Source organism: Bombus flavifrons, chromosome 10, assembly GCF_040668555.2.
Source record: "Bombus flavifrons isolate JBK064 chromosome 10, iyBomFlav1_principal, whole genome shotgun sequence".
Lineage (NCBI taxonomy): Eukaryota > Metazoa > Arthropoda > Insecta > Hymenoptera > Apidae > Bombus > Bombus flavifrons.
Genome location: NC_138451.1, coordinates 13,604,237 through 13,629,621, shown reverse-complemented (window position 1 = coordinate 13,629,621; position 25,385 = coordinate 13,604,237). Strand labels below are relative to the sequence as shown.

Genomic DNA, 25,385 nt, shown 5'->3' with positions numbered 1-25,385 from the left:
GAAATATAGAAAAAAATAGAGATTTCCTATATTTCATATATGAAATACTATGGCTTCGATATGTTATTTAAAGCGAGGGATATAATTTTTGTTACGTTATATGAGAGAAAGCGACTATCGAGACGAGTTACTATAACCGTATCATTGAAATATAAAAATTAAGCAAATACTTGGAAAATTTTATAACGCTACATTTATTGGATATCATTGCAGATTCTATTGTCAAATTCAATAAAAGCTGCAGAAAACTCTTTCATTTTCATATTTCAGTGATATTGAATATGGTATTACATGTTACAGGTTGTTTAACTCGTCTCAATATTCAATTTCATACAATACGATAAAATCGTATAGCTATCGGTTTTAAAACATCCACGCCATGAAAAAAATTAGGAGAAATTTAAAAATCTATTACTAATAATAAACATTGTTGTTTCTATTTTTCTCGCAAATTTGCCATTTCCAAGACAGAAACACTAGGAACTGATAACGCAAACAGGTCATACTGTATACGATCGTGGATACAAACAAGGCGCTTCAAGAGACTCGCGAAAGTATACAGAAAAGATAGATATCGTCGAGCTTTCCAGAAAGAAAATTTCCAAATTTCTGCTAAATCGTAACTTTATTGGTGGTCTGGAACGAATGGATACTACTCGACCAGTAAAGAGAATCGAGCCACTTTTGTTTCGAGCTGGACCGTCTTACTTTGAATTTCCTTAAGCACCGAACTTCTTCATACGACAGTGATATCACTTGTCGAGGATTTTATTTGCGTTAGCTTGCAAGAGAAAAAGAAGAACGGTCTCTAGTAAGTTTGCAGCGCTCTATATAATGCCTCTATTTAGTTCCTACGTTGCAAAGTCAACTTGTTTAGCTAACAAACGTCCATCTATGTACTAATAACAGTTGCGAAATTTTAGTCAGAGCGAAAGAATGAGAGATTGGGTAAGGGTAAGGAAAAAAGGAAGGGTGAGTTAGAGAGGAAGAGAGAGAGAAAGAGAGAGAGAGAGAGAGAGAAAGAAAGAAGAGAGACTAATCGCTTTAATCTTTAGTCAGTAGTCTTTGGCGTAGTGTACGTAGCTTGTGTAACTAATTTGTGTTTAATGTAGCAAGTAACACCACACTACTTCTTCCCTGTGTGTCGGTTCAAATCACTAATAACTAATACTACTACCCCCGGCTTTGAGGCTCTCGCAACTTTATCGACCGGTGATCGATGCAAGCCTGCGATTGTCGCGTAAGTATCAAACAGCCCCTAAAAAACTACTATATAGCTTTACTATCGATACGTCATTAAAACTACATCGTGTCATACGCAGCTAATTCACATGTACTACCGATGTCTTTTATATATAGATACATATATTTTTTTTAGTCAATGTATTGATCTTCTCGTTCATTCGTAACTTCCCTATTTTCTATCAGCCGCTGTACGATCGACGTCTTATTTTATTAAATCCAGTTAATATACCACTCTCCCCCTGTAAACAAACTGGATCGTTGACAAAATTTCACTCCCTTAAATATCTTCCCTCTGGATTCTTATTTCTATCGAAAAAAGATTCAAACATGTGACTTAATAAAATGCTGTAAAATGCTGTATATTGATAGGTATATCAAAATCTTTTCAGAATGTTTAAAAACCAAATACGACAAAAGATTACGGAGCAATATTTCGTACACGCTGCTGAGAGGAAACAAGGAAGAAAATAAATTCTAATAGCTTCCAGTTTCTACTAAATTTGATCCCACTAACAAGCGTTCCCATTATAGTCGATTGCATGCGATACCCGTAGAACATTTTTGTGTTTTCGATTAAACGTTAGTGTGTCTAGATTTCGTGTGTTAATCGTAATAAAAAATCCTACTCGAACGACTTTGGCACAATCGTCAGCGGTTTCTAAATTCTTCCGGCATAGATTTCCAAATTATCTGCTTAATATGACAGAGACTACAAGATCCGTGCCAAGATCGATCGCAAAGATCATAGATAATTTCCGATAAAACCAATATTCCTCTCCCGACACCCCATCCTCACCTGAAAATGGAACCGATTAACGCTTCGCCGTAAAAAAGAAAGGAATTTTCAAACAAAGATTAGATAAAGATGGAGGACCTGGTTGGACCTGACCTTACAGTGTTACATTATAGGGTTTCAAGGGTGAAAGCGGTGTGGCATTGATGAGAGGCCCACCCGGTCTACCGGGTCCAAAGGGTGAACCCGGGGAACGGGGTTACCGAGGCGAAAAAGGCACCAAGGGAGACACGGGCTCACCAGGTAGATTTCCAAGAGCCATTCCTCTGCGAAATTCAAGAAAAAGACGGATGAAAATAAACGATATCTTTTCTCCTGACTGCTACCAGCGACAAAGCCTTTTCTTTGGCATTTCTTCCAATCTAATGGATCTTCTATTCGTATCCTGTATATCATAGACTATCATAGACTATATCGTAAACTGTCTATGCGTGGATGTGGGCTGTCTATTCTACGCTCTTAGAAACCATATCAGTTTCTCTTTCCACCTTAAGCAAAGACTTTATCATCCCGATGCGATCAAAAATCTTTACATATTCTCTTGTCAATGCTATCTATCTTATCCTGAAAAGAGTTCTCAAATTTTGAAAATAACTTGCTTGTTCATTCGTTCACGTAATATAAATGAGTGAGAATATTACGTGTGTATACGTGTGAGTGAAGTAAGATAAAATGCTGATGCTAATTGACGAACCAGTTGGTCTATAGGAACCGATTATGTAAACGAACTGAGTCGACATAAATAATAATTGTTGTTTATTTGTACTAGTAAAAACTCGTAATTTCAGGACCAAAGGGAGAACAAGGACTACCTGGTCTACCTGGACTCAACGGAACGGATGGGGAAACTGGTATTCAGGGTCCTCCAGGATTGCCAGTAAGTAAATCATACGAGTAAAGCTGTAATCAAAAAAATTAATTTATCATACCACTTCGTAATGCAACAATAAAGTTCTCAAACTGATCTAACAAAAAGAATACATTTATACGTAACAGCAATTTATCACGCAATTTCTTCACAGTTTCTTCACAGATTTATACAAATTTTATAACGACGATAAACATATTCACTACTGAAAGGATTTTCATCGTATATGGCACTTACTAACATATAACTTTTGTACACGCACACGAAAGGAACAATTTTTACATTCTATTAATTTACGTTGGTTTTTCTACAAAGTTTTTTTCAAAATTGAAAACTTTCTCTCTCTTTCTCTCTTCATAAATTTACACTAGACAGATTATTGGGTCTTGGAGGGATCAAATTTATACGAACGTTACGTACATTCGTCGTCAGTATTAAATATTTGTACAGGGTATTTCTGGACCGAAAGGTGAGAAAGGTGACTACGGAGACATCGGACCTCCAGGACTTATGGGACCACCAGGTTTGCCTGGTCCACCGGTACGTAAATCATTCAACGTGTCATTTGTTAAATTATCGAGTACGAAATCGAGTGAATAAACGTATAACGCGTGTCCTCTGTAAACAGGGTTATCCAGGGTTGAAAGGTGAAAAAGGAGAGAAAGGTGAATCGGTGAGTCGATCTTTCGATAATATTTTACACGCAGCAGATGGACGATCAAAACCCTCTCGTATCAAATCTCTTCGCATTATATTTTCGTTCAATAGCGAAGATGAGATATAATTGATTCTTTTCATAGAACAGCGTTCGTCGAACGTGAGGGCTGTTGAATATCCATCAATTTTCACTGCGAGTAATTCTGGATCTTTGATTTCGACGTGTATGACAAGTATATCGTACTCGCCGTGTCAATTGCTTTGAAATCAAAGGCCCGAGCATAGTATACGGTATTTTAACGGCAGGTATTCAGCAATTTCATGATAAAATCTATTTCTTTTCATGACACGACATGGGGCTTCCATTGACAGAAATACAAGAAACTCAGGCGAAGGCAGGTACGTCCATTTTCGTTCATATTCGTTCGTAGTATGCTTGTTATCCGATACCATCGCTATTCGAAATTATCGATGAAGCATCGTAAAAGAATATTTACGTTATACCGTTCGCTTTATTACAGGGAGACGGTACTTTCGAAGTAAATGCCGGCGAAGTGGTGAGTAAACGTACTATTTGAAATTTTCATTCTATTCAACGTCTTGTCGCGCTGGAAACATATTGCCGTGTTTAATACTTTACCTTAGACTTTGAACTCCGTTCGTGAAATTAGATAATTAATTGTGTTTGCAGATAATGGGACCACCGGGACCACCTGGTCCAGCTGGTACTCCTGGGCTTCAAGGTCCACCTGGCATAAAAGGCGACCGAGGACACGATGGTGCAAAGGGCGATCCTGTCAGTAATCATTGTATACTAAAAAACAACAAAGAATCATTCCATTAAGATAATTTCGTGAAACAAGAAAGTTAAAGTGCCTATGATACGTATTTTTACGATATTCATTAAAATCACGATCAGTGTCAAATTTTATTACGTACACGATCGAGACGACGAAAGCGTTTAGAAAATGCTACACGGCATTGTTTGATTCTGTGTTTGTTCTTTTCATAAAATAATTGAGATATCGATGTATTTAACTTATAATATGAACGAGGGCGAGAAACGAATCGTTACGACGTACAATAGACCTATTTTCACCGGGTCGTTCTTTTTTACATTACAGGGAGAGAAGGGTGCCAAAGGAGATCCTGGTCCAATGGGACTACCCGTACGTATTTTCCTCTCAAGATTAGGTTCGTAGGTTAGGTAGGTTATAAAACGCGATAAAATACCAGAAATAGAACCGATCGAACGCATAAGGCGGAAATCCATCGACGAATTAAAAATTTTCTTAATCTTAAGGTATTAAGGAAAGGTATTAGCTTGAAACAAAAATAGATCTTGATACTGGGTTGTTTGGAAAGTGCGTAACGAATTAGCGTATGGAATTAGCATTTTATTAAATGACGCTAGCTTCTCAAAAAAAACTTTCCATCTTTTGGATTAATTTTTTTTAAATAGTTTCTATTGTTTCTTAACAGTAAGTCCATTCAATTTTTTAGCGTTACAGTTTCGTAAAGTTTCGTAAAGATCAGAGTAAATAAAACGATGTTGCGTCTGTTGAATGGAAAGGATGGAGCTGTACTGTACAGTTCAACATATTGCTTGCTCTTCCTCGATACACGAAGCCTAACGTTTTCTCGTTGAGAAACGATCTCTTGTCCGATACCGTTGTTCTCAATTGCTGTACTTAACAGTAAAACGCTAGAAATTACCTTGTAGAAGATAGAATCACAGATGTTCGTAACAAATACACGCAACAAAATGTATCGACTATGAAAAATGCTACGAAACTTCCGAGCAACCCATACTCGATTTACAACGATAATGCAATAACTACTTATTACTAGAATAAAAGTACAGATACGAGAAAACGAAACGGGGAAAAATGTGCGCCATATATAGGAAGAAAAAAAGAGGGAAGCGAAGCAGCATATATACACGATCCATTGACAAATTCATTGTCATTGTATATGCTTCGACGATCGTATTGTAATCGAATCACTGATCGAAGTGTTTGTCTTTTTACAGGGCCCCATGGGACTGAGAGGAGAATCCGGAAAACCCGGGGATGCCGGGAAACCTGGTGCCATGGTAAGAACGCGGACCTCTCGCTCCTAACGTCATCGTTATTTGGCCTCGCTGCTGAATCATTACTAGGCATTCACTAACGACCAGTGTAATCGATTGTCGCTCATTCGGCAAGATGTCGTACTTCTTCGCGTCCTCAGCGAGATCCTTTGATTGCCTCTCGAGTATGTTGCCTTCCGTGTCGTTTCCTCTACATAAAACGAACGATCACAGTTCGATCATCGTCGTCGTTCAAGATACATAAAAAAGAAAAGAAAAGAAAAGAAAAGAAAAGAAAAATGATAGAAAGCGACTCGAGGGACAACGAGATAACCATAGGCGATACGAGTACATATATACCTCGAAAGGATCTCTTCTCGGATTAACAAGTTGTCGGAAGTTTTCAATGTTACAAGTCATATCGTTAGCATTTATTGGATAAAGTGTAATCGCGAGGATAAATGTTAGTAAATCGCTTTCGAGTCGTTATTAAAAACAAAAGAATGTCTCCGAGTATTGGCTCGGTGGATTTTAGTAGCTTCATCGGCTTGTTATCGATCAGAATCTACTACTAACGATATCCCTCAACGATGAATAATGGTAGGGAGCTTAAAGGACCGTCCGTTGCAAAAAGGTTGCGGGCACCGTTGTGATATATCATGCTCTCAAACATAGTAACCCGTATCAAATGGGTAAAGGAGAAAGGATTTTACTACAATTGATCGTTATTCGAGCAAAACAAAGAACGTAACGAATCGTGTCTTACGTGTGCGGTGGTAATAAATAAGGTGACTGTACTTGTATTACATAGTGGGTACATTCACGTGTGCAAAGTGTAGCGGACGTAAAATATGAAAAAAAAAAAAAGATAATTTACTTGATAGAGGATAATTGATAATTTCGATTTATGGATTTTTCGTGTCGATGTGTGACAAGAGTGAAGTTTCGGGAGAAACAAAGCGTCTTCCATAGATATTCGATGTGTACGAGTAAATTATTCGATGCTTTCCTTTTACTTTTTTTTCTTTTTTTCGATATCGAAGTACAGATACGCATTACGTCGGTGCTATACATTTTTATTTATCCAACGTAATACTTAGCGGATGATCGCACTACCATCCGTCCTTTTTAACATACTCTATATGTTTATCTCTACAACCATTTATGTGTGCGTATGTGTGTGCGTGCGCGCGCGCACGTGTGTGTATGTTTGTGTATGACGTGTGTGCGCATACACCGAAGGAAAAATGTTAAGTTCGAAATAACAAAGCTTTAGCGTTATAACGTGGTAACACGGTACGAAAGCTAAGCAAATTTTGCCTTAAAATATTTTTAAATTAAACTATAGATTAAGATAATAGATTACTGTGTATAAAACATTACACTCTACAAGCTATCGAAGAACACTACGAAAATTTGTTGAACGCTTACCGATAGTTCGATTAAATTTAGGTACATTTCGCTCGGGTATATTTTTTCTATTTCTTCTTTGTACTTCCGTAACATTATTTCATTGTTTTTCGCTGCTCTTCATTCGGTAGTTCTATTTATTCGTTGTGAAATACATTCATAGTCGGCCTTCTACGATTTTTTCTATCCTATTTTTCGTTTCTTTTCTTAATTATTAAGGTATTAATTTGTACTTAACGAAAGCATATTATATTTTTTATACGTGATAATAAGAGAACTATTTATTACGACCGTTCTATTTCGTTGTACTTCCATACTTATTTCGATGCGATCGAAATACATAATTGTATTATCTGGGGAATAAGAGACATCAATTTTATATTTCGATAACCAAAAACATAGTATAATTTATATTCCACTGGAATTGGTGTTACATGTATAATCACGAAGTGTATATTTTTTAACATGTTTGTTACTTTTAATATATCAGAAATACGTATTATGGTAAATTTGTTACATTGCATAAATCTAGATTTTTTCCTACAACTTTTACCGCTCCAAATTATTTTTTAAAATGTACTAAATTTACGCTAATTTTTGTAGCTTTATTTTTTATAACGCGTTGTTACATCGAATATTTTTAACATCTATACGTGTTCCATCATTAATAATCCTAATTTTGCCAAATTTTTAACAATATAGTGCATGGTATGTTTACTTACAAATAACCTGACGTAAATTTTTATTAATTACCATTACCTACAATATATGGGGAGTTAATCGACATCTTAGACAAATGCAAAACAATTGCGAATGCTAATAAATTCGAGCAACACGAAAGAACTTTATGACTTAAAGACATGCAAAAATATAGATTGGTAGACACAAATGATAAAGGCCTAAGAAACAAAATAGTACAGAGTGAGAAAGATACTTACGATGACTTACGATGTACTTAACGATTTGAAAATACGTGTAAACGAGCATCCTTATTTGTGATCCTAGTTACCTATAACGTTGATACAATTGAATAAAAAGATACCAGAAAGTTGTACAATGTAGAATAATATCGATATTGTAGAAATGGGATTTGTCAGTGTGGTAAAGAATATTTTGCTGGCCTCGAATTAGAAAGCGTGTACTAGCTACCGTTTTTGCTGTGCATATCCTAATCGAAATATATAGAGATTAATGCGAGTAGATTTTTAATAAGATAAACGGAATGAGTAAAAATATGAAGCTCTCGTATCGTGAAAGCACTTTAACGGTAACGCTAATGCGCGAATTAAGCATATGATATAACGATACATGTGTGAATGTGCGCCCATTATAGTGAACGATCCATACACGTGCATATGCACACAATTTCAGAGAAAAAGTAACTGATCGAGAAGTATGTGTGTGTGTATACGACATGTGTATGCATGCGTATGTACATACATGTGTATATGTACACGTGTACAAGTGTGCGTACGCATATATCTACATATGCATGACATAACGAGTATAAAGGTATGCGGGGGAAAGCACATAACATTTCGTGCGTGCGTATGTGTGTATTGTAAAGCGGCGCGCCTTGGTAATTAACAAAAGAAAATTATAGAAGAAGAATACGACGGCGTATTTGCGTATAAGAATACTTGACTCTAACAATTTTGTTTTACATTGTCCCAATTAATAAACAGAATGTGCATGTGCCTGTGTCCTTTGCTTCTATACGATGCCCTTTCGAAATTTAACGCTTCTCACACCTTGTAGTGAAATTACCGCTTTGCATTTTGCTCTGGCTGCGATCCGACGATCATTGTACAAACTACTTTTGTCACTTTTTACACTTCTTTTTTTTCTTTTTCCCTTCTTTCTTCTGATCGCGAGTATATATGTACAATTTTTTTTTTTTTTTTTTAATGTAAAGAAAAGAAAAAAGATCATGATCTCATAAGAGAAAAATTAACACGTGTTAATTTGCTGCAACCACGACGGTAACGTAATTGTTGGATCGTTATGCCATCTCGTAATACGTCATAGCGAAGGCGTTTTAAGACATAATTGGCATATCAATGTGAATACCGCTGGTTTTTTATTTTTCTGTTTTTCTTGAATTCAATTGAGCTCCTTCTTTATCTTTTCCTTTGCCTAACACGCCCATCGATTGTACTCTTGCCTCGCTCTCGAATAACCAAATTTTTCGTCTTTATCGTTAAATACCGGTTGAGCAATTTTTTAGGATAAACATATTTATTAAAACTAATTCCAGATCATGTTCCATCTGTTGTATCGATACGTTTATTAGGAGGTGTTTATGCGCGTCACATTTGGTAGAATATCTTATTTCACATCGAGGGAAACAATAAAATAATCTAAATAAATAATACAGTGATATTACCTTACTGAAATAGGCAAAAATTGAGATTATTTGAAACATTGGTAATCTCTCGTGATGAAAACGAACGCGTTTGAAGAAAAGATCAGCTACCAATTATTTGCAGAAGATGGAGACAAAAAAATATTCTTTCAGATAACTTTGTTAAAAACTAACCGATAAGAATATCAACATACATACACAAATATACTCTACTTAGGATTAAAATTCAAACATTTCCGGAGAGTTTGGCAAGGTGCAATATCGCTGCGAATGACGGGGCAAAGGGCGTCTTAATAAAATTTCTTAATAATAAATTACATTTGAATCGGCATATTCGATATCAATTATCAGGTGACTTCGATGAATTTGACAAGGTTTCCTCTGCCTTTCAGGGGCCACCAGGATTAGACGGCATGAAGGTGAGCAATCCTCGGGGAGACCCGTTTAACCATACATTATATTTATGATTTTTGGATCCTCGATCACTACGCTCGCACTACGATTTCATCATTCAGGCATAGATTAAGCCAGTTGCAAACTTAACGGTATTGTTTCAACGTATCCGTACAGATCATAGTATCCGTTATGGTTCTTCGTACTTACAGGGTGCACAAGGAGAACCAGGCACAAAGGGAGAAAGAGGGGATCCTGGCCTACCTGTAAGTATCGTTCTATTTCAATAATTTAAATCAATAACCGACCTTAACCCGTCGAAATAAAACTACTTCCTTAGAAATCTTAGAATTTTAAATAGTATTTCTACTGATTTTTTAACAATTTCAAAAATTGCTTTCGCTTGGAAAAACCATTCGATTCGGCTTGATATTCAATACGAATCATACTGCGTCGATCTAACCATTTAACCGTATCGAACGATATTTCATCCTGCTGAAACTCGATTACACCGTCGTCGAGACACCAACGACACATTCTGTTTATCCCCAGGGTACCGATGGAATTCCTGGCGCGGAGGTACAGTGGCATTCGATTATCGCTCGCCCCTCGGTGTGACTGCGACACAGTCTAACCAGCCCGGGGTAACGACGATACATCTGCCTGATCTACCCCGGGGACTGCCCCAAAATTCGTCTCTTTACTTCTTTTGCACGAAAAAGGAGGGGGCTGAGATTAAGTTTTGCGCCTTTCTCCCTCTTTACACCGACGATAGTTTGCACGATTTCTTCATTATTGCAAATATTCCTTCTATTTTATATAGTACTTGCTTATTTACTCTCAAATATTTCGCTTTAAGATCGCAAATCGTTTCTTTTGGTTCGGTCGGTTAAAGCAATTTAGAAAAGCAGAATGTCAGAAAATATTGGATATAAAACGTAGAGTTAAGAGTCAGAAAATTGTCTGTCGAAGAGCCAAATAGTATATTTTTTGAAACAGTATATTTTTTGATAGTTGCAGCCTTGTTGAAGCATCGTTGCTAATGTTAAACTATCAAGTTTATTACAACTATAATTATCAATTTATTTTTCAGATCTAGAATAAAAGAAAAAGAATACCTGAAGTTTTATAATTCCTAGAAATACCTACAATTAGAGAATATCGAGAATTCATTCGAAAGTAACCGGTTGTAAAATTTCATCTCGAAGAGAGGGAGAAGCGCACAATCCTCTCTATTTTGATAATTAGATTCTCAAAGAGTGTAGAAACCGAGAGCATAAACTAACCGAAAAATAAAACGGGCTAATATTATAGCTTATATCGCTTGCTTCTTTCACTAGTTCACGCATTTGTGATCGTAGACACATGTTATGCCTTTGAAAGCAAGTTTCGCATAGAAATGTATAATATCGAAAAAGTTCTTTTCCACAATACGTATCGTGCATGTAGAAAAGAAACGAAGAGAGGCACGACCGTCACTTAACGAATAAATTCTTTGACGTACCAATTCCAGGGACCGAAGGGAGAGAAAGGTGCTAAAGGCGAATCTGTGAGTATTGATGAAATTCGACTATCAGTTTTAAATAAATGGGCAAGGAAATTCGTAGTTTGGCGAGCGAACAAAGCTCATAAACGTTTAACGATACAATGTCTGACGGACGAATAATTCCTCGTTCCAGATCTAAAAATTTTTTATTCGGAAATTCATTATTAATATTTCATTCATATTTACTGTATTGTCATTGTCATCGTTATCAGCAATATCATTGTCATAAACGTTTACTACCATTTCATTACTAAGACTAATTAATTATCATTAGTATTATGATATTTAATATTACTAAATCCAAATGTGTCGTCATTCGGAAGTTATGCCAAAGAAGTGCACCAATTTAACATTCACTGACTTGTTTTATCGAAATGTATTTAGCATAAAGAATAATTAATCTCTAATTAGAAATTATATGAAATTCGAATACCGAATTTAGGGATGGTTTAACACAGTACAGTGTTTATGCATAACGCATGTAACAGAAACAAATATTTGTATTTCTGCACTCTGGTATCTTCGTATTGTACTTTTCTACATGTCCTATAACATGTCGCAACCCTTGAAAAAAGATCATCGAATTCGCGAGATAAATGTTCGTATAAAAACGTAATTTCACATTCTTTTCTTCGGTGATACGTACGTACATATATGTACATATACTACGTGCATATGCTGCCACCAGCGTATAGTGAAAGCGCGTATATAAACTCGCTGATAGTCAATAAATTTTTTTTTTTTTAGAAATCTAGTTGCAATTAAGGGTATGATGTTGAAATGAAAAATTAGTACATTCCAACAAAAAGAACAGTCGAAACGATCGAAAGTACGCGGTCTCGAGTTTAAGATAGAGAATATTCTCGATGCCTTTTTCTTGGACGTTAATGCTCAATTGCGTATTCTGCACAATCAATCGAATATTTTACTATGCATAAAGAGATTCTTTTTGTGTGCCTGGCCTTTTTTGCACGTTCGCGAAAATATCTACTTGTTCGCTGTTTAGACGTTGAAACATTTTTACGTATGAATACAGGGACCGCCGGGGAAACGCGGTAGGAAAGGCGACAAAGGCAACAAAGGAGATCAGGGTGTACCCGGGCTAGATGCTCCATGTCCATTAGGAGCCGACGGACTTCCGCTGGCAGGATGCGGTTGGAGACCACCCCAGGTATCTCACATTTTCCCTATTCATTTCAATTAACTTTTGTCAGCTTGAACAAGTCCGAAATAGACGACTTCCTGTTACGTTCTTTCTCACGTTAGCTCTCCCCCTTTGTCTTTATAATTGATTAGATATTCCCACAATACTCGAGACGTTTCGTCTTTAAAAAGTATTAATTAATAATAAATTGGCATACTTCACCGTGGCAGAATCTTTTATATATACAAATGTATTCTTATAAACGTAATATTAATTAAATTTTCTATATACGTATGTAGCGATTTAGTCGGTAAGGTCGTTCCTATTCTTTAAAAAATCTTTGTATCGAGAAGAATAATGCGAAAAGAAGAAAGCTGTAACGAGTGAAATGGAAACGAATGGTCAGAAAGGGAATTGTAAAGAATTAAAAGTAGGTAGAACGAACGCTTGGATTCTCGTATATGCTTAGCAGGACATCACTAGCACCTCGATACCAGCTGTCGAAGGTCCTGAAACTTCAGAGACGGATTACGAAGAACCAGAAGAGGACTACGAGGAGTATACGGATCCGAACGCAAATCTAGCCGAGCAATAATTGCTCGTTGTGCGCTGCCCTAATCACTACCAACAACTACCACAACTACTACCACTACCATCACCACTACAACCACCAAAACCACCACCGCCATCGCCCTCATCACTCGTCTCACCTTGCTCTCCCAAACTAACGTGGTCCTGGTAATTGCAAGTCCCGTAGTTATACTAACGTTGTATGCATGCATAATCAGCAAAACACCACGCTCCTAAATAACAAAAATGATTTAGAAAGAAGTCTTGTAACTCTGCTCCTCCTTACATTTTCGTACTTTTATTGTATTACTTATTTACATATTACCTGTATGTTAATTAAGTAGAAGTCCGTGGTAATAGTCTTGCTTAAAGTTTCATGTCAATGCTTACGGTTATTTTGCTTTCCTGTCCAAGAAAGATAGATTAACAGATGATATGTATATAATATATCAGAAAAGTACTAAGAGATAGAAGGTATATTTACAGTCGTGAAAATTAATTTCCAATTCGACTTTCTTGCCACTTCTTTGTACTTGAAGCTTCAAGGTGACGATCAAGAAATTAATAACACTTTAACACGTTCAAAGACTTGCTTGTAGCTGCATCTTTTCTTTTTTTTTTAATATAATTAATCAAAATATGTAGATTAATGTCAAAAGCAACATTCCAGACTGCTTCTTTGTAAAATTATCCGCTTACATTCTCGTTTGCTTTGCTTATCGGCACGATAACGTAATTTATAATCGTAATTGATAATTAATGAAATGCACAAACAATGAAAAATCGATTCGTTTCGAATAGATAGCGACCTGTACGTATAAGCATCGTACCTACTTTGTATATTTCAAAGCGATCATCTTCTTCATCTTTGAATGTATACAAATCTATCGTAATTGCTTTAAGCTTTACATAATATTTCTACAAATATTTACAACAGATTCCCTTTCGCCTCGTTTTTTCAGAGAAGAAGGAATATTCTTCATGATTGGCTAGAAGAGGAAGCCGAAAAAGAAGAGGGGCAGTGATACAAGTATTTTAAAAGAAGATAGTACATATTTTCAAAGACCTCTGTGTATACTCTATCGTAAAAATACAATTCATCCAGTTTAACGCGAAGAAAATCGAGTTATGTATTTAAGAAAAAGAAATATATATATTTTTTTACATATATATATTTTTTTTTCTTTTTTGGCATATAAAATACATGTATGCCGAAATAATCTTCTTGCCATCGGGTGTTGTAAATAAGTGTACTTACAGTGTTTAGCGTCCGCAAATAGTGCGTGTACATAAATATTTAGAGCTTACTACCGAAAATGCGGTTAGAACGACATCATAATTTTATCGACAATTTGTTTATAATGTAAACGTAAACATCAGTAATTTATAAATTACTTTATTTCTAAGGAGAGTAAAATTAATGACCGAATTATCCAAATATCGTTTGCACAACGTAATATAGCGATAGCAAAGTTCTAAAACAATAAACAATTTTATTGGTCTATTAAAGTCATTGTCAACGTGTTTTCTTTGCTAAAATACGTTGCACTCTATGTGAAGAAATAATGTTTCTCTCTGCGTGTTTTTTATGTGGACATATCTCGTGGAAGCACAAGATGTAAAAAGTTGGAAACATTAATCATTTTGTTCTACCTTCTTTAGCTGAAGATGAATTGAACGTATATTCACGTAAATTTCAGTCAATGTTATTTTTCTGTTTATTTATTTGCTTGCTAAAATGCAACCAAATGCAACCAAATGCATTTAAGCATAATTATAATATTATGTATTTATATAGCTGCTATTAATTATTACCTTTATTATACATTACTATGTTTCTAAGATTTTTTTAAATTTAAATTATATTATTCTCGCCAGATCTAGTTTTCTCGCTTAATCAAAATTTGTATAATAAGTTCAACTATGAAACTTGGAATTTTATTTTCATCGAAAAACTAATGCCATATGATTATTTTAACGAGGAACGGTTGAAAATTTCTTTTCCCAGTATGTGTCATTTATGTGCACAATACATATATGCGTACCTATGCCATTTTATTGCCTTCGGTACGTCTAATAAAAAAAGTGCACATTTCTGCGCGATCGCAAGGGAAGATTTTTATACAAATATCAGTTAATAATGCATATCTCGACATAATTTTCATCTAGATTAGTAATAATATCAACTGTAAAGCAAAGGAGTAACGTGTACACATTGTCAATACTGTCAGGTATTGTTAAATAAAGAATAAGTATATATCTATCGTTTTCATATTGGCGTATAGTAAATCCCGAATTGGAAATAATTCCTATTTATTGTTATATATATAAAAAAATAAAGCAAAAAGAAATTCATAAGGGCATAAGATCGATTTGTTATCTTTTTAATACAATATGAAACATATTACTAGATTTTTCTTGACATATTCTTAAACAGAATTCAATTCGTTTTATAGCATTGCAAATGACAATGTTTGAGGTACTAAAACTTGATACTGACTATTCCTTAAAATATATAGTACTATATTTAATACTATTTTATTTTATATTACTATTTAGTTTTATTACAATTGATGTACAATATAAAAGAGGATAATGTAGCTGTATAATGAAAATTGTATCCTTTTACAATTTAAGTAACTTATATTTCTTGAAATATGATTTTACTTCATCCTTTGGATAAGGTTTTGTTGCCAAACACGTTGGAATATTATAAGGCTGTTCAATCCAGACCTTATGATCAATGTTCTCATTTGTCAATGTTAAACATAAATCGTTTAAACCGGTCTCATCTGGAATCTAACATTTATATACATATAAATATATCCATGTATGAGTATACTATAAATGTCACCATACTCCTTCGCTGTTTTAAAAACTGTATACACAATAGTTATGCACAATAATACATTCAAATTGACGTTTAATACCTATGATATATATAGTTCCTGGATATACTTACTTCCAAGACAACTTTGTGCATAGTATCTAAATTGGCAAGGTAGGCTTGTGTGTAATTGTCATTATAAAAAAGATGAGTAACAGCAGTACACGCATGGCATGCTTGAGCTGTAACTGCGCCAATGGGCCACTTCATTGTCTTCAGAAGATCTCCTCGTACCACCACATATTGAACTAGCACACTCATCCTAGTAATGCAAAAGATGTTTAATTTAATTTAATTTTAAATTATAGAATATGCAAAGGCTATTGTAAGGCTGATCAAGCTAAATTATTAAACTTTAAACATTCGTTGATGACACTCTTAATTTTCTATATATTAAATTTAATGTCATTTACAATCCTTACATAGTAAGTGCCAAAAATATATATAATTCATATAAATAAGAAAACAATAGGAAGTACTTTTAAAGTATTTATCTATTGACATTATGTCTGTTTAGTATTGTAATATTCAAAAGTAAGACACAAATATCATTGTAATATTCTTTTGGCATTGTAGTTTAAATCAGATGTATTATTTATATAAATTGTTGTTATTAAAGACAAATTAATCATACGTAAATACTGTGTATAATATGTTACAACATTCAAAACATAATTCATTTATATAGAATATAATAACTTTTGTATATTTGACAAATTTTTGTTATCATTGATTCGTTAGAAATTGCTGCAATTTATCTGTAAGTAAAGGTTTAAAAAAACTCTATCATCTCTACTTTTTAAGTTGTAAAAATGAACATTTAAAAAATAAACATTTAATTATATCATGGTCATGTTAATTACATAGTTGGACATTCTCACCAATTTGATATTACTTATAGCTGGTTATACTCATTATTTTATACATGACAATAACATGATTAAAGAAAAGAGTTTCTACTTAAAAAGAAGAATTTATATAATATTTAAAATAATGATTACTCATAATTACAAAAAGATTCATCATGTACTATTTTGAAAACTTAATAAAAATTTCTGTCAGAAACTTTTGTGCATTACTTTGATTGAGCAACGAAATGATGGCGGCCGAATTAATATTACTACTAACCCTATATATTAAAGGTATATATATATGACGAAATTTTCTAGTGTTTTTCCTGGATTGAGGTTAGATTTAGATTTAGTTTTGCGACACATCTCTTGCGATATTCTGCTTACTTAAATAGCCTTTTATAACATATTAAAGTTCGAAAGAATCGAAGATACTGATCACATTGCTCACTATCACACTTCTAATTAATATTTCATATATTACAGGCGTTAAAATATAACTAGTAATATATTTGAAACAATCACATAAAAATAAAACGTAATATGACAAATAATATGAAACTATACAAAATATTTGTTATAAAATCTGAAACATTACAAGGAGATAAAGATATTAAAATAGATATAAATAAAATAAAATTTGTTTAGTGATACTTGATTTATTTATAATTACAAAATCATACTTATACATAGGATCTACTCATATTAGCTTTGTATTTATAAATATAAAGAGACTAAAATGTTCTCTTTAATGTATTTTCTAAATATTGCATGTAAAATCTCTTCAACATAGTTATATATCATATGTTTAAAATAAATATATTTACAGTAAAGATAGCTTTTTTTCTTTTGTTTAATCATTTCACTCTAATTCGAGGGATAAATTGTACTTGTAATAATCAAACCAGTGATGAAATTTTCTAATATTTTAATTTCTTTATCTTATCATGTTTTACATCACGCATACTTTTTTTTCAACCTAGATTTGCCTAACTTTTTATAACGTATTTGGTTCATGCGAGACATCAGCATGTACATAAAGGGTAAACAGAATATGAGTAAATATATCTTTAAAAACGATGGAAAATGAAATGCAAAATTCCAAGAATTTGGTAAAGAAACAGTAAACTTCTGCGTCTCTTCAAAATATGGGATATTTCTTAATATTATAATCCCTTCACAAAGGAAGCCTAATGGATATAAAGGCATCCATATTGTATATCTTAGCCATGTTAAAAATGAAATCTCGATTTTAAGTAATTGCGTGAGATAATAAGGATACCTAAATACTTCTACTATACTCCATACAAGGAAAAGATAAAAGACAACTGGTTTTGTTTGCATACGTGGTTCAGCCTCAATCATAATAAATAAAATAAATGCTCTGCCTCCCACTTGTACAAATGTTACAAATGTACTACTTTTAGTGTAACCAAATAATGAATGCATAACTTCTAAAAATTGTATAAGTTGTATAAATTTCATTGCATTCCCAACAGCTACGTAAGTTTCTTTCATAGATGCTACAATTAGAAATTTACTAATTAAAAAAATCAGTTTAGGTATTATTATATTTAACTAATTTTAAATATATCATACAGCTACTAACCTGGTCCATCTCGCGAATACGTAATTCCCATTACAGTTAGAATATAGATAAAACCAACAAATTGACAAAGGTTATAAATAATTAGATACACTTTTTTGAAATCTTCTGCGCAATGAATAATTGTAAAATATTATTAGTATTGAAATGTATTTCAATTATTATGTATATTAAAACATTTTTTAATAAAGTATACCTTTTCTATAACCAAACTCTTCTTCATGAAGTTTATCGTACATGTCGGGATAATCACTGCATACATCTCGTCTTTCATCTTCGTTATCGTCTAAATCTTCGCTTGTCCATTTATCAAAATCGATTTTCAGCCATGATGGCTTTTGTGGTTGACTAGTTAATCTTGGCCACCAAGCAGGACACTTTTTACCCAATGTAAAATCAACTTGTCGAGCTGTTACTTTGTAATTACTTTCCTATAATAATCAATTTTACTTTTATTATTTGTACTTGTAATATAGAGCATGTTATCTTTTTACTAAAAATTAAAGATATACAAATTTTAGAAATGATGATATACCATGAAGCAAATGGTATTATAAATATTTCCATATTATTCTTATATTACATATTAAAAGACAATGTATTATTATACATGATGAATCAAATAAAATATTATAATATCGGATCCACACTGTTGGATTGTGTTGTATGGATTTTACATGGATTCCGAACTTCATAGCATACTGATCCGTGTAAAATATTATACATTATCATTATTCTATTATAAGTAGTTGGAAATCATTATAGATAGCTCTGTCACTTTCAGCCTTGCCATCCTAATCCCAAGTTACTCCATAAGATAAAGTAAAATATTATTGCTACGATTATAACAAAAGAAAAACAGGTATCTTTTCTAACAACTATACATTTCATATTATTTATTTTGTTATTGAGTTATAATGCATAAAAAATCTTAGCTTAAGAAATTTAGTAAAACTTATTGAAGCATGCTAAAAATAATTTACCTATAAATAACAATGTATCTTACTTATCATTTAAGACTATAAAAAAAATGTGAATATAAATTGCAAGCTTACTCACATTTATCCATTAAAAACACAAATATGTATCTATGTAATAAATCATAATTATAAAATTTATTTGAACAATATAAGTTACCTCAACATTAATAGATGAATGTAAATCCAAGCTAAATCCATACTCATTAAGACCTCTTGCACCTTGTCCATAAACAGTAACCCTTAATTTGTTCTCATTCATGTAAACTTTAACATGCTACAAAATATAATTTGATCTATATAAGCTGATAAACAATAAAGTTTATATATTAGAAATTACATACCCAAGTATCAGTCAAGTCTACCTTTAATGTAATTTGTTGCTCTGTTTGAGCCCAATATACAAATGGAGTTAAAATATCTGCCATTTTTCCATTTTATATTTCTATAAATGTTAATTTTATCCGGCTTATTGTTATAACAGATCGATATTGAAAGTACATATTTCGTTCTAAGTTAGTAAAAGATGTATCGTTTTATTTTTTAAATAATTTTCGTTATTATATACATTGTATTTTAACATTGTAAATATAAATTTATCAGTTATTCGATGTAAACACAAAATTTCGTACTCCAACGAACGCCACTGTCAACATTACAGTTAATAATGTCTGATTTATCATTTGACTTTGATTACACGAAAATGTAAGAACTGCGTATATCAGCCATTAACAATTAAGTTCATAATATGATACCAACATATCTACTGTTGAATATGCTACGTAATTTAATAATTAAATAAAGTTACAAAACATGAATCTGATAAAAATCACTAAATTTAAAAATATTAGATCTTGAACCACGTGCTTATAACTCTAGTTTATTTTTATAGCTATTAGAAATTTTGTATTTATATATCATATTGTTTATTTCATTAAAATAAAATATGAAGAAGGAAAAGGCAAGAGACATGTCTTGTATTTTAAGATCATTCATGTGAAGTATAATTAAAGTGTCAATACTTATTTACAGAAACGCTGATTGGTTAATGTTTATTGTGTTAGCAAGTAATAATTTAGAATGATATCAGTGTAAGATATGCGAGGTATTCAATATAAGGCGATGATTATATAGAGGAATTGTATTACCTAAAAGATTAATGATTAGGCACTTTTATACATGGAGACTTGCGCGTACTTGCACTTATACAATATACATATAGGAAGTGTTGTGGGTTCATATATATGTATATAAATATAAATGTGTTACTGTCGAGTTGACAGTTTAATTAATTAAGTTGAATAAAAACATTGTTTTTTTTAAGTGCATATGCTAATTATTGATCACTTCAGATATTACCAGGCACTTTATTTTTTACTCAAATGTGTGTTTCATAATGATATGAAAAAAAAAACATTTTCGATTGATCCAGCACTTAGCCATATTCGTATTTTAAGGTTAAAAGGTAATTCAATTATATTTTATGTTATCAGATTGTATTATATTATATCATGTTCGATATTTCATAAAAAGAAATATTGTATTTTGAAAACACATTTTGATAAAATATTCTGTACATATTTCTTTGAGAAACATTAAAATATGAAATAAATTTCCAGCATTCAAATTATGTTTTCGTGGCTTAGTTTCACGTGCGATTTCTGTATAGTAGCATAAATTTTCGCAATTTCAGACAACATAATATGCAGTTTTAAGTGTTATTTAGATAAAACATCAATAATTAATCCCAATTATTAATTAGAATCGTATACATGTAATACTAATCGTGTACAAAACGTATAAGATAAAAAATTGGAGGTTAAATTAACTCGCGAATACATATGTTAGATCAGTGAAATTAAATATTTGAAATATAAATAATAGTGAGAAATTCATAAAACCATTTTTAATATTCAGGATAGATTAATAAATATTTTATTTTATATAGTTATTGAAAATCACACTGTTTTTTAATTACAATTAAAAGTACATTATTAAAAAATATGTAATAATATTTCTGTTATAAATCATGCGAGTTTTAAAGTATTTGTCTGCACAGTAAGTAAATTTATACATATATATCTATTTATTTTAAATTTAACTTTAATGGAATATTTGTATATGTTATTTTGTATATTGCAGTATATTTCTGATTTATGGCACACATTTAAAGAAATTAAAATCAACAATGAATTATAGTGAATATTTGTACCTGTATTACCATGCAGATTATATAAAAATTAAATATATTAGAAACAACCGTTTGTACTTAAATTGTTCACCAAAAACTTTACTTTCAAATAATTTTTATAATAATTTAAACAATAATTTTGTGTATTTAATAGTTTTATGTATATGCAAATCAATGTACATAAAGTTATATCTGTATTTATATTTAAAATGTTTCAATAAATACTGTTAAATAATGTTCAATTTTTTGAAAGAAAACAACAAAATCAGATTGTTTAATTGTCCACTTATAGTTTTATCTGTTAAAATTATATAATTTTGTTAATCTCTTATGTAAAATTTCTTTTTAAAGTTTTTATTATATAATATGATACAGATTGTAAAAGTAATTCATATTTTAATTCAATAAATTATATTTGTCATTGTTTTATTTGTATTATTTGGAAATTAATGTTTTTTTATTGGTAATCAGTATTAATAGAAGATAATTATTAGAATATTTTTATTCCTTTATGATTATAACAGTAATTAGTTAATAATACAACTAATGCAGCTTGATGATGGCATGATGGAAAATAGATTCAAAGATGAGCACTATTTCGAATGTAGCTGTTACCAGTATTGTACAGAATTTTGAAGACACTATTTTTCATATGGGTAGCAGAAACTCAATGAATTCTACTACAGTGAAGCCAGTTTTACGAATTAGCAGAAATCATTTAATGGCTCGTTAAAACACCATCTGCACATTTCAGGGAACAGCGCAAATATGGTATAGAATGTATCCATTCTACAAATAATTGTATGCTGTTTATTATTATACAAATATTAAAACATATTTAGTTATGTGTAATTATTGATTCATAAATCCGTTAATCTAATACTAGTTACATTAACATTATGTGTCATAAATATTTTGAAAAATTAATGAGAATAAATAATTTAATTAAACTACAATAATAGTAAGAGTAAATAATTTAACACTAACCTACTAGTAATGAGAAATGAAACAGCATGAAAGTAGTGTTCAATTTTATAATATGATAAAGATATTACGTATAATGTCTTTATCAATAAAGTAAAGATTTTATATAAAAACTTTGTACATGGCTGCAAACTAATTTAATCTTATTAATATGAAGTGTTTGGAATTATCATTTTTTTATATCATTTTTTAATGTCTTAATAATTTAACATTACATTTTTGCATTACATAAGTATTTTCCTATTTGTAATTTTAAAAAATCTTCATATATAATATATTCCTTTTTTATATTGCATGTGAAACTCATGGTGACTAAATATTTTATTACTGATCATTTTGTATATTACTTATACTTAACTATAACACTAATATTGCTTCAGTGAATTTTTAATGATTTTATTAATATTCAATATCAATATCAGTATGAAGTAATATAATATTTTAGCATATATTATTAAAATTATTATATTACAGTAATCAATGCCATTAATTTAATTTTGTAATATTCCATTCATATTTTTAGAATGAAGTATTGGGAATAAATTGTTGTACACAGTAATAACAAATTTGTGATATTTTTTAATTTTTTGCTGCTTTAAATTGTGGTGTGACATATATGACAATATGTGTGACATGACTATAATATTTTATTCGTTTCTAATATATTACATATTTCGTAATGCTTTATTTATTAAATAATCATAAATTTATTTATGATCTGTTTTATTATTTTTGCAGAATAATCAGTTAGGAAGTATCATGTTGGAAAATACCACTGCCATTCGACGTGTGAAGGATTCGGCACCTGTTAATGGTGCTCAACAAAATGTAGAAGAGAAAAAATCATCTGCACCATTTTCAGGAGATTTAAATAATTTGGACAATGAATTATATATAGATTCTGAACATTTAACTTTGTGGCAGCATCCAATTACCACATTGAATTATTTTTTCCGAGAACTTTTTAATAATATATTTAGCTTAGGGGGAAAGGCATTGCATTACAAAAAGACAGTATGGAGCATAGTATCAATAATTACATTATTTCTGATATTGAGTAGAATTTCTGGTCCACATCAACAGGTAAGTTCTATGATTAAAGTCGGGAGTATAGTAAATTATTATATAAAAATTTTGCATATTAGTCTTTCATCTTTGTTTTTCTTAATATTTAGTCATCAAATATTTGTACATTTTCAGATATTGAAAGCATGGGAGACAAAAATAATTTGGTGGTTATATTGGATAGGTTTAGGTGTCCTTTCCAGTGTAGGTCTTGGTACAGGTTTACACACTTTTGTACTGTATCTAGGACCACATATAGCAGCTGTCACAATGGCAGCGTATGAATGTGGCGCTCTCAATTTTCCTGAACCACCATATCCTGATCAAATAATATGTCCAACAACAATTGATCCAATGTGGACAGCAGGAATATTAAATATCATGAGAAAAGTACGCATAGAAGCTATGCTTTGGGGTGCTGGTACTGCACTTGGTGAACTACCACCATATTTTATGGCTAGGGCAGCTCGAACTAGCAGACAAAATAATAGAAATGAAGAATTTGATCAAGAAGATTTAAAAGAATTAGAAGCTTTAGAAGCTTTAGAAAATGGAGAAAATGTTTCATTATTAATTCGACTAAAGCTAATTATGAAACATTTTGTGCAAAAAGCTGGATTCTGGGGAATTCTTGCTTGTGCTTCAGTAAGTTATTAAGAAAATATTAAGTAAGATATTAGAAAATTATATTATAATTATATTATTATTATTATTATTATTATTATTATTATTATTATTATTATTATATTAGAAAAGTTTTATTTTTATATATTTTTACAAAATATTTTTATATAATCTTTGAATTTTATTGAAATTAAATTAAACATTTACAATATATTTTTTACACAAAAATCTTTTATAGATCCCCAATCCATTGTTTGATCTTGCTGGCTTGACATGTGGACATTACTTAATTCCATTTTGGACATTTTTTGGAGCTACACTTATAGGAAAGGCGATTATAAAAATGCATATTCAACAACTTGCAGTAATTATAGCTTTCAATGAAGAACTTTTAGATAAATTCATAAAACTGCTGGCAATTGTACCATTTATTGGTTCGAAATTTCAAGAGCCATTGAAAAAGTATCTTATTCAACAGAAAGAAAAATTGCATGACAAAACGTCGATGGTATGATCTTAATTTATTGTGAGCAATGTATTTACACATTTCTAAATATTTATTTTGTTTTCAGGATGGAGCAACAACAATTTCATGGTTATTTGATAAATTTGTAATGTTGATGATATGTTACTTTTTAGTAACAATTATTCATGCGTTAGCAAGGAATTATCATCGTAAACGAACTAAAGAATGTACTGATTAAAATTTATTGAATATAGGATATGCAATGTAAACATAAAATCAATTAAAAAACTACGTACAGATAAAGTTGCTATTAAAGTGCAGTATAATTAAGGTACTAAAAATAATAATAATAATATTGTGGCCGAATTTTTAAGTGCACAATTTCTCTTTTGCAATATAAATAAATCGTGAAGGATGAAGTATATAAAATTTAATTTTTTTTAATTCTAATTTTCTAGGATGCTTCTAAATGTCAAAAATGTTCGTAATATATATGTATATATGTATATAAGTATATATATTACGAAACATTTTTGACACACACACATATATATATTACACATATATGCGTGTATGTATTTAACAATATACATACACATATGTATATCTTAGGGGGGATTTTTATACATTATGTAGTATAAATTATGGGCATATTATGTATGATACATATTA

General features: G+C 31.4%; 4 protein-coding genes and 1 long non-coding RNA gene across 33 annotated transcripts in view; 2 read left to right on the top strand and 3 right to left on the bottom strand.

Annotated features, from left to right (window-relative positions):
- Positions 1–14,165, top strand: part of LOC138184512 (collagen alpha chain CG42342) — a 118,218-nt gene extending 104,053 nt beyond the window's left edge. For 15 of the 24 annotated variants that reach the window (XM_069122563.1, XM_069122555.1, XM_069122552.1 and 12 more), the window contains 16 exons: positions 2,155–2,281; positions 2,827–2,915; positions 3,357–3,446; positions 3,535–3,579; positions 3,936–3,962; positions 4,085–4,120; positions 4,255–4,359; positions 4,688–4,732; positions 5,596–5,658; positions 9,802–9,828; positions 10,015–10,068; positions 10,355–10,381; positions 11,316–11,351; positions 12,385–12,519; positions 12,962–13,230; positions 14,025–14,165. In XM_069122563.1, the coding sequence (XP_068978664.1) occupies positions 2,155–2,281; positions 2,827–2,915; positions 3,357–3,446; positions 3,535–3,579; positions 3,936–3,962; positions 4,085–4,120; positions 4,255–4,359; positions 4,688–4,732; positions 5,596–5,658; positions 9,802–9,828; positions 10,015–10,068; positions 10,355–10,381; positions 11,316–11,351; positions 12,385–12,519; positions 12,962–13,087 (1,032 nt within the window). In that variant the 3' untranslated portion in view covers positions 13,088–13,230; positions 14,025–14,165. Of the gene's footprint in view, positions 1–2,154; positions 2,282–2,826; positions 2,916–3,356; positions 3,447–3,534; positions 3,580–3,935; positions 3,963–4,084; positions 4,121–4,254; positions 4,360–4,687; positions 4,733–5,595; positions 5,659–9,801; positions 9,829–10,014; positions 10,069–10,354; positions 10,447–11,315; positions 11,352–12,384; positions 12,520–12,961; positions 13,231–14,024 lie in introns of those variants that run through there. The other 9 variants (XM_069122565.1, XM_069122564.1, XM_069122557.1 and 6 more) reach the window with 7 other exon arrangements.
- Positions 4,247–13,677, bottom strand: LOC138184517 (uncharacterized). The gene is made up of 3 exons (XR_011174333.1): positions 13,547–13,677; positions 13,203–13,467; positions 4,247–4,377 (listed from the first exon to the last, which is right to left on the bottom strand). It is a non-coding gene; the product is annotated as an uncharacterized LOC138184517 (long non-coding RNA).
- A 1,522-nt stretch (positions 14,166–15,687) lies between the features above and the next one.
- Positions 15,688–18,516, bottom strand: LOC138184516 (putative peptidyl-tRNA hydrolase PTRHD1). Of its 2 annotated transcripts, none has more exons than XM_069122574.1 (3): positions 18,410–18,516; positions 16,025–16,211; positions 15,688–15,861 (listed from the first exon to the last, which is right to left on the bottom strand). In XM_069122574.1, the coding sequence occupies exons 2-3, from the start codon at positions 16,208–16,210 to the stop codon at positions 15,688–15,690; spliced, it is 360 nt and encodes a 119-aa protein (XP_068978675.1). In that variant the 5' UTR covers position 16,211; positions 18,410–18,516. The 2 variants fall into 2 exon arrangements, with proteins under 2 accessions (XP_068978675.1, XP_068978674.1); XM_069122573.1 differs by lacking the exon at positions 18,410–18,516 and adding an exon at positions 17,029–17,090.
- On the bottom strand, positions 17,712–20,619 carry Hacd2 (3-hydroxyacyl-CoA dehydratase 2). 2 transcript variants are annotated; one of them, XM_069122570.1, is made up of 6 exons: positions 20,532–20,619; positions 19,728–19,828; positions 19,544–19,660; positions 18,603–18,837; positions 18,410–18,514; positions 17,712–18,323 (listed from the first exon to the last, which is right to left on the bottom strand). In XM_069122570.1, the coding sequence occupies exons 2-6, from the start codon at positions 19,809–19,811 to the stop codon at positions 17,758–17,760; spliced, it is 1,107 nt and encodes a 368-aa protein (XP_068978671.1). In that variant the 5' UTR covers positions 19,812–19,828; positions 20,532–20,619; the 3' UTR covers positions 17,712–17,757. The 2 variants fall into 2 exon arrangements, with proteins under 2 accessions (XP_068978671.1, XP_068978673.1); XM_069122572.1 differs by lacking the exon at positions 20,532–20,619 and having other exon boundaries at positions 19,749–20,345.
- An 86-nt stretch (positions 20,620–20,705) lies between these two features.
- Positions 20,706–25,142, top strand: LOC138184514 (vacuole membrane protein 1). Of its 4 annotated transcripts, none has more exons than XM_069122566.1 (6): positions 20,729–20,848; positions 22,127–22,345; positions 23,297–23,641; positions 23,759–24,268; positions 24,486–24,755; positions 24,820–25,142. In XM_069122566.1, exons 2-6 carry the CDS (start codon positions 22,343–22,345, stop codon positions 24,949–24,951), a joined length of 1,260 nt encoding a protein of 419 aa, XP_068978667.1. In that variant the 5' UTR covers positions 20,729–20,848; positions 22,127–22,342; the 3' UTR covers positions 24,952–25,142. The 4 variants fall into 4 exon arrangements, with proteins under 4 accessions (XP_068978668.1, XP_068978667.1, XP_068978669.1 ...); XM_069122568.1 differs by having other exon boundaries at positions 22,127–22,375; XM_069122567.1 differs by lacking the exon at positions 22,127–22,345 and having other exon boundaries at positions 20,706–20,848.
- Positions 25,143–25,385: the final 243 nt, after the last annotated feature.

Excerpts from the sequence above, each read along its gene's own strand:
- Hacd2 (XM_069122570.1), bottom strand. The coding sequence starts at position 19,811 with ATGGCAGATATTTTAACTCCATTTGTATATTGGGCTCAAACAGAGCAA. Across the intron at positions 19,661-19,727 it reads TAGACTTGACTGATACTTGG|CATGTTAAAGTTTACATGAA; the intron begins GTATGTAATTTC and ends TATATTTTGTAG. Across the intron at positions 18,324-18,409 it reads GTATTCGCGAGATGGACCAG|CATCTATGAAAGAAACTTAC; the intron begins GTTAGTAGCTGT and ends TTCTAATTGTAG.
- LOC138184516 (XM_069122574.1), bottom strand. The coding sequence starts at position 16,210 with ATGAGTGTGCTAGTTCAATATGTGGTGGTACGAGGAGATCTTCTGAAG. Across the intron at positions 15,862-16,024 it reads TGCACAAAGTTGTCTTGGAA|ATTCCAGATGAGACCGGTTT; the intron begins GTAAGTATATCC and ends TATAAATGTTAG.
- LOC138184514 (XM_069122566.1), top strand. Across the intron at positions 23,642-23,758 it reads TTTCTGGTCCACATCAACAG|ATATTGAAAGCATGGGAGAC; the intron begins GTAAGTTCTATG and ends GTACATTTTCAG. Across the intron at positions 24,756-24,819 it reads TGCATGACAAAACGTCGATG|GATGGAGCAACAACAATTTC; the intron begins GTATGATCTTAA and ends TTTTGTTTTCAG.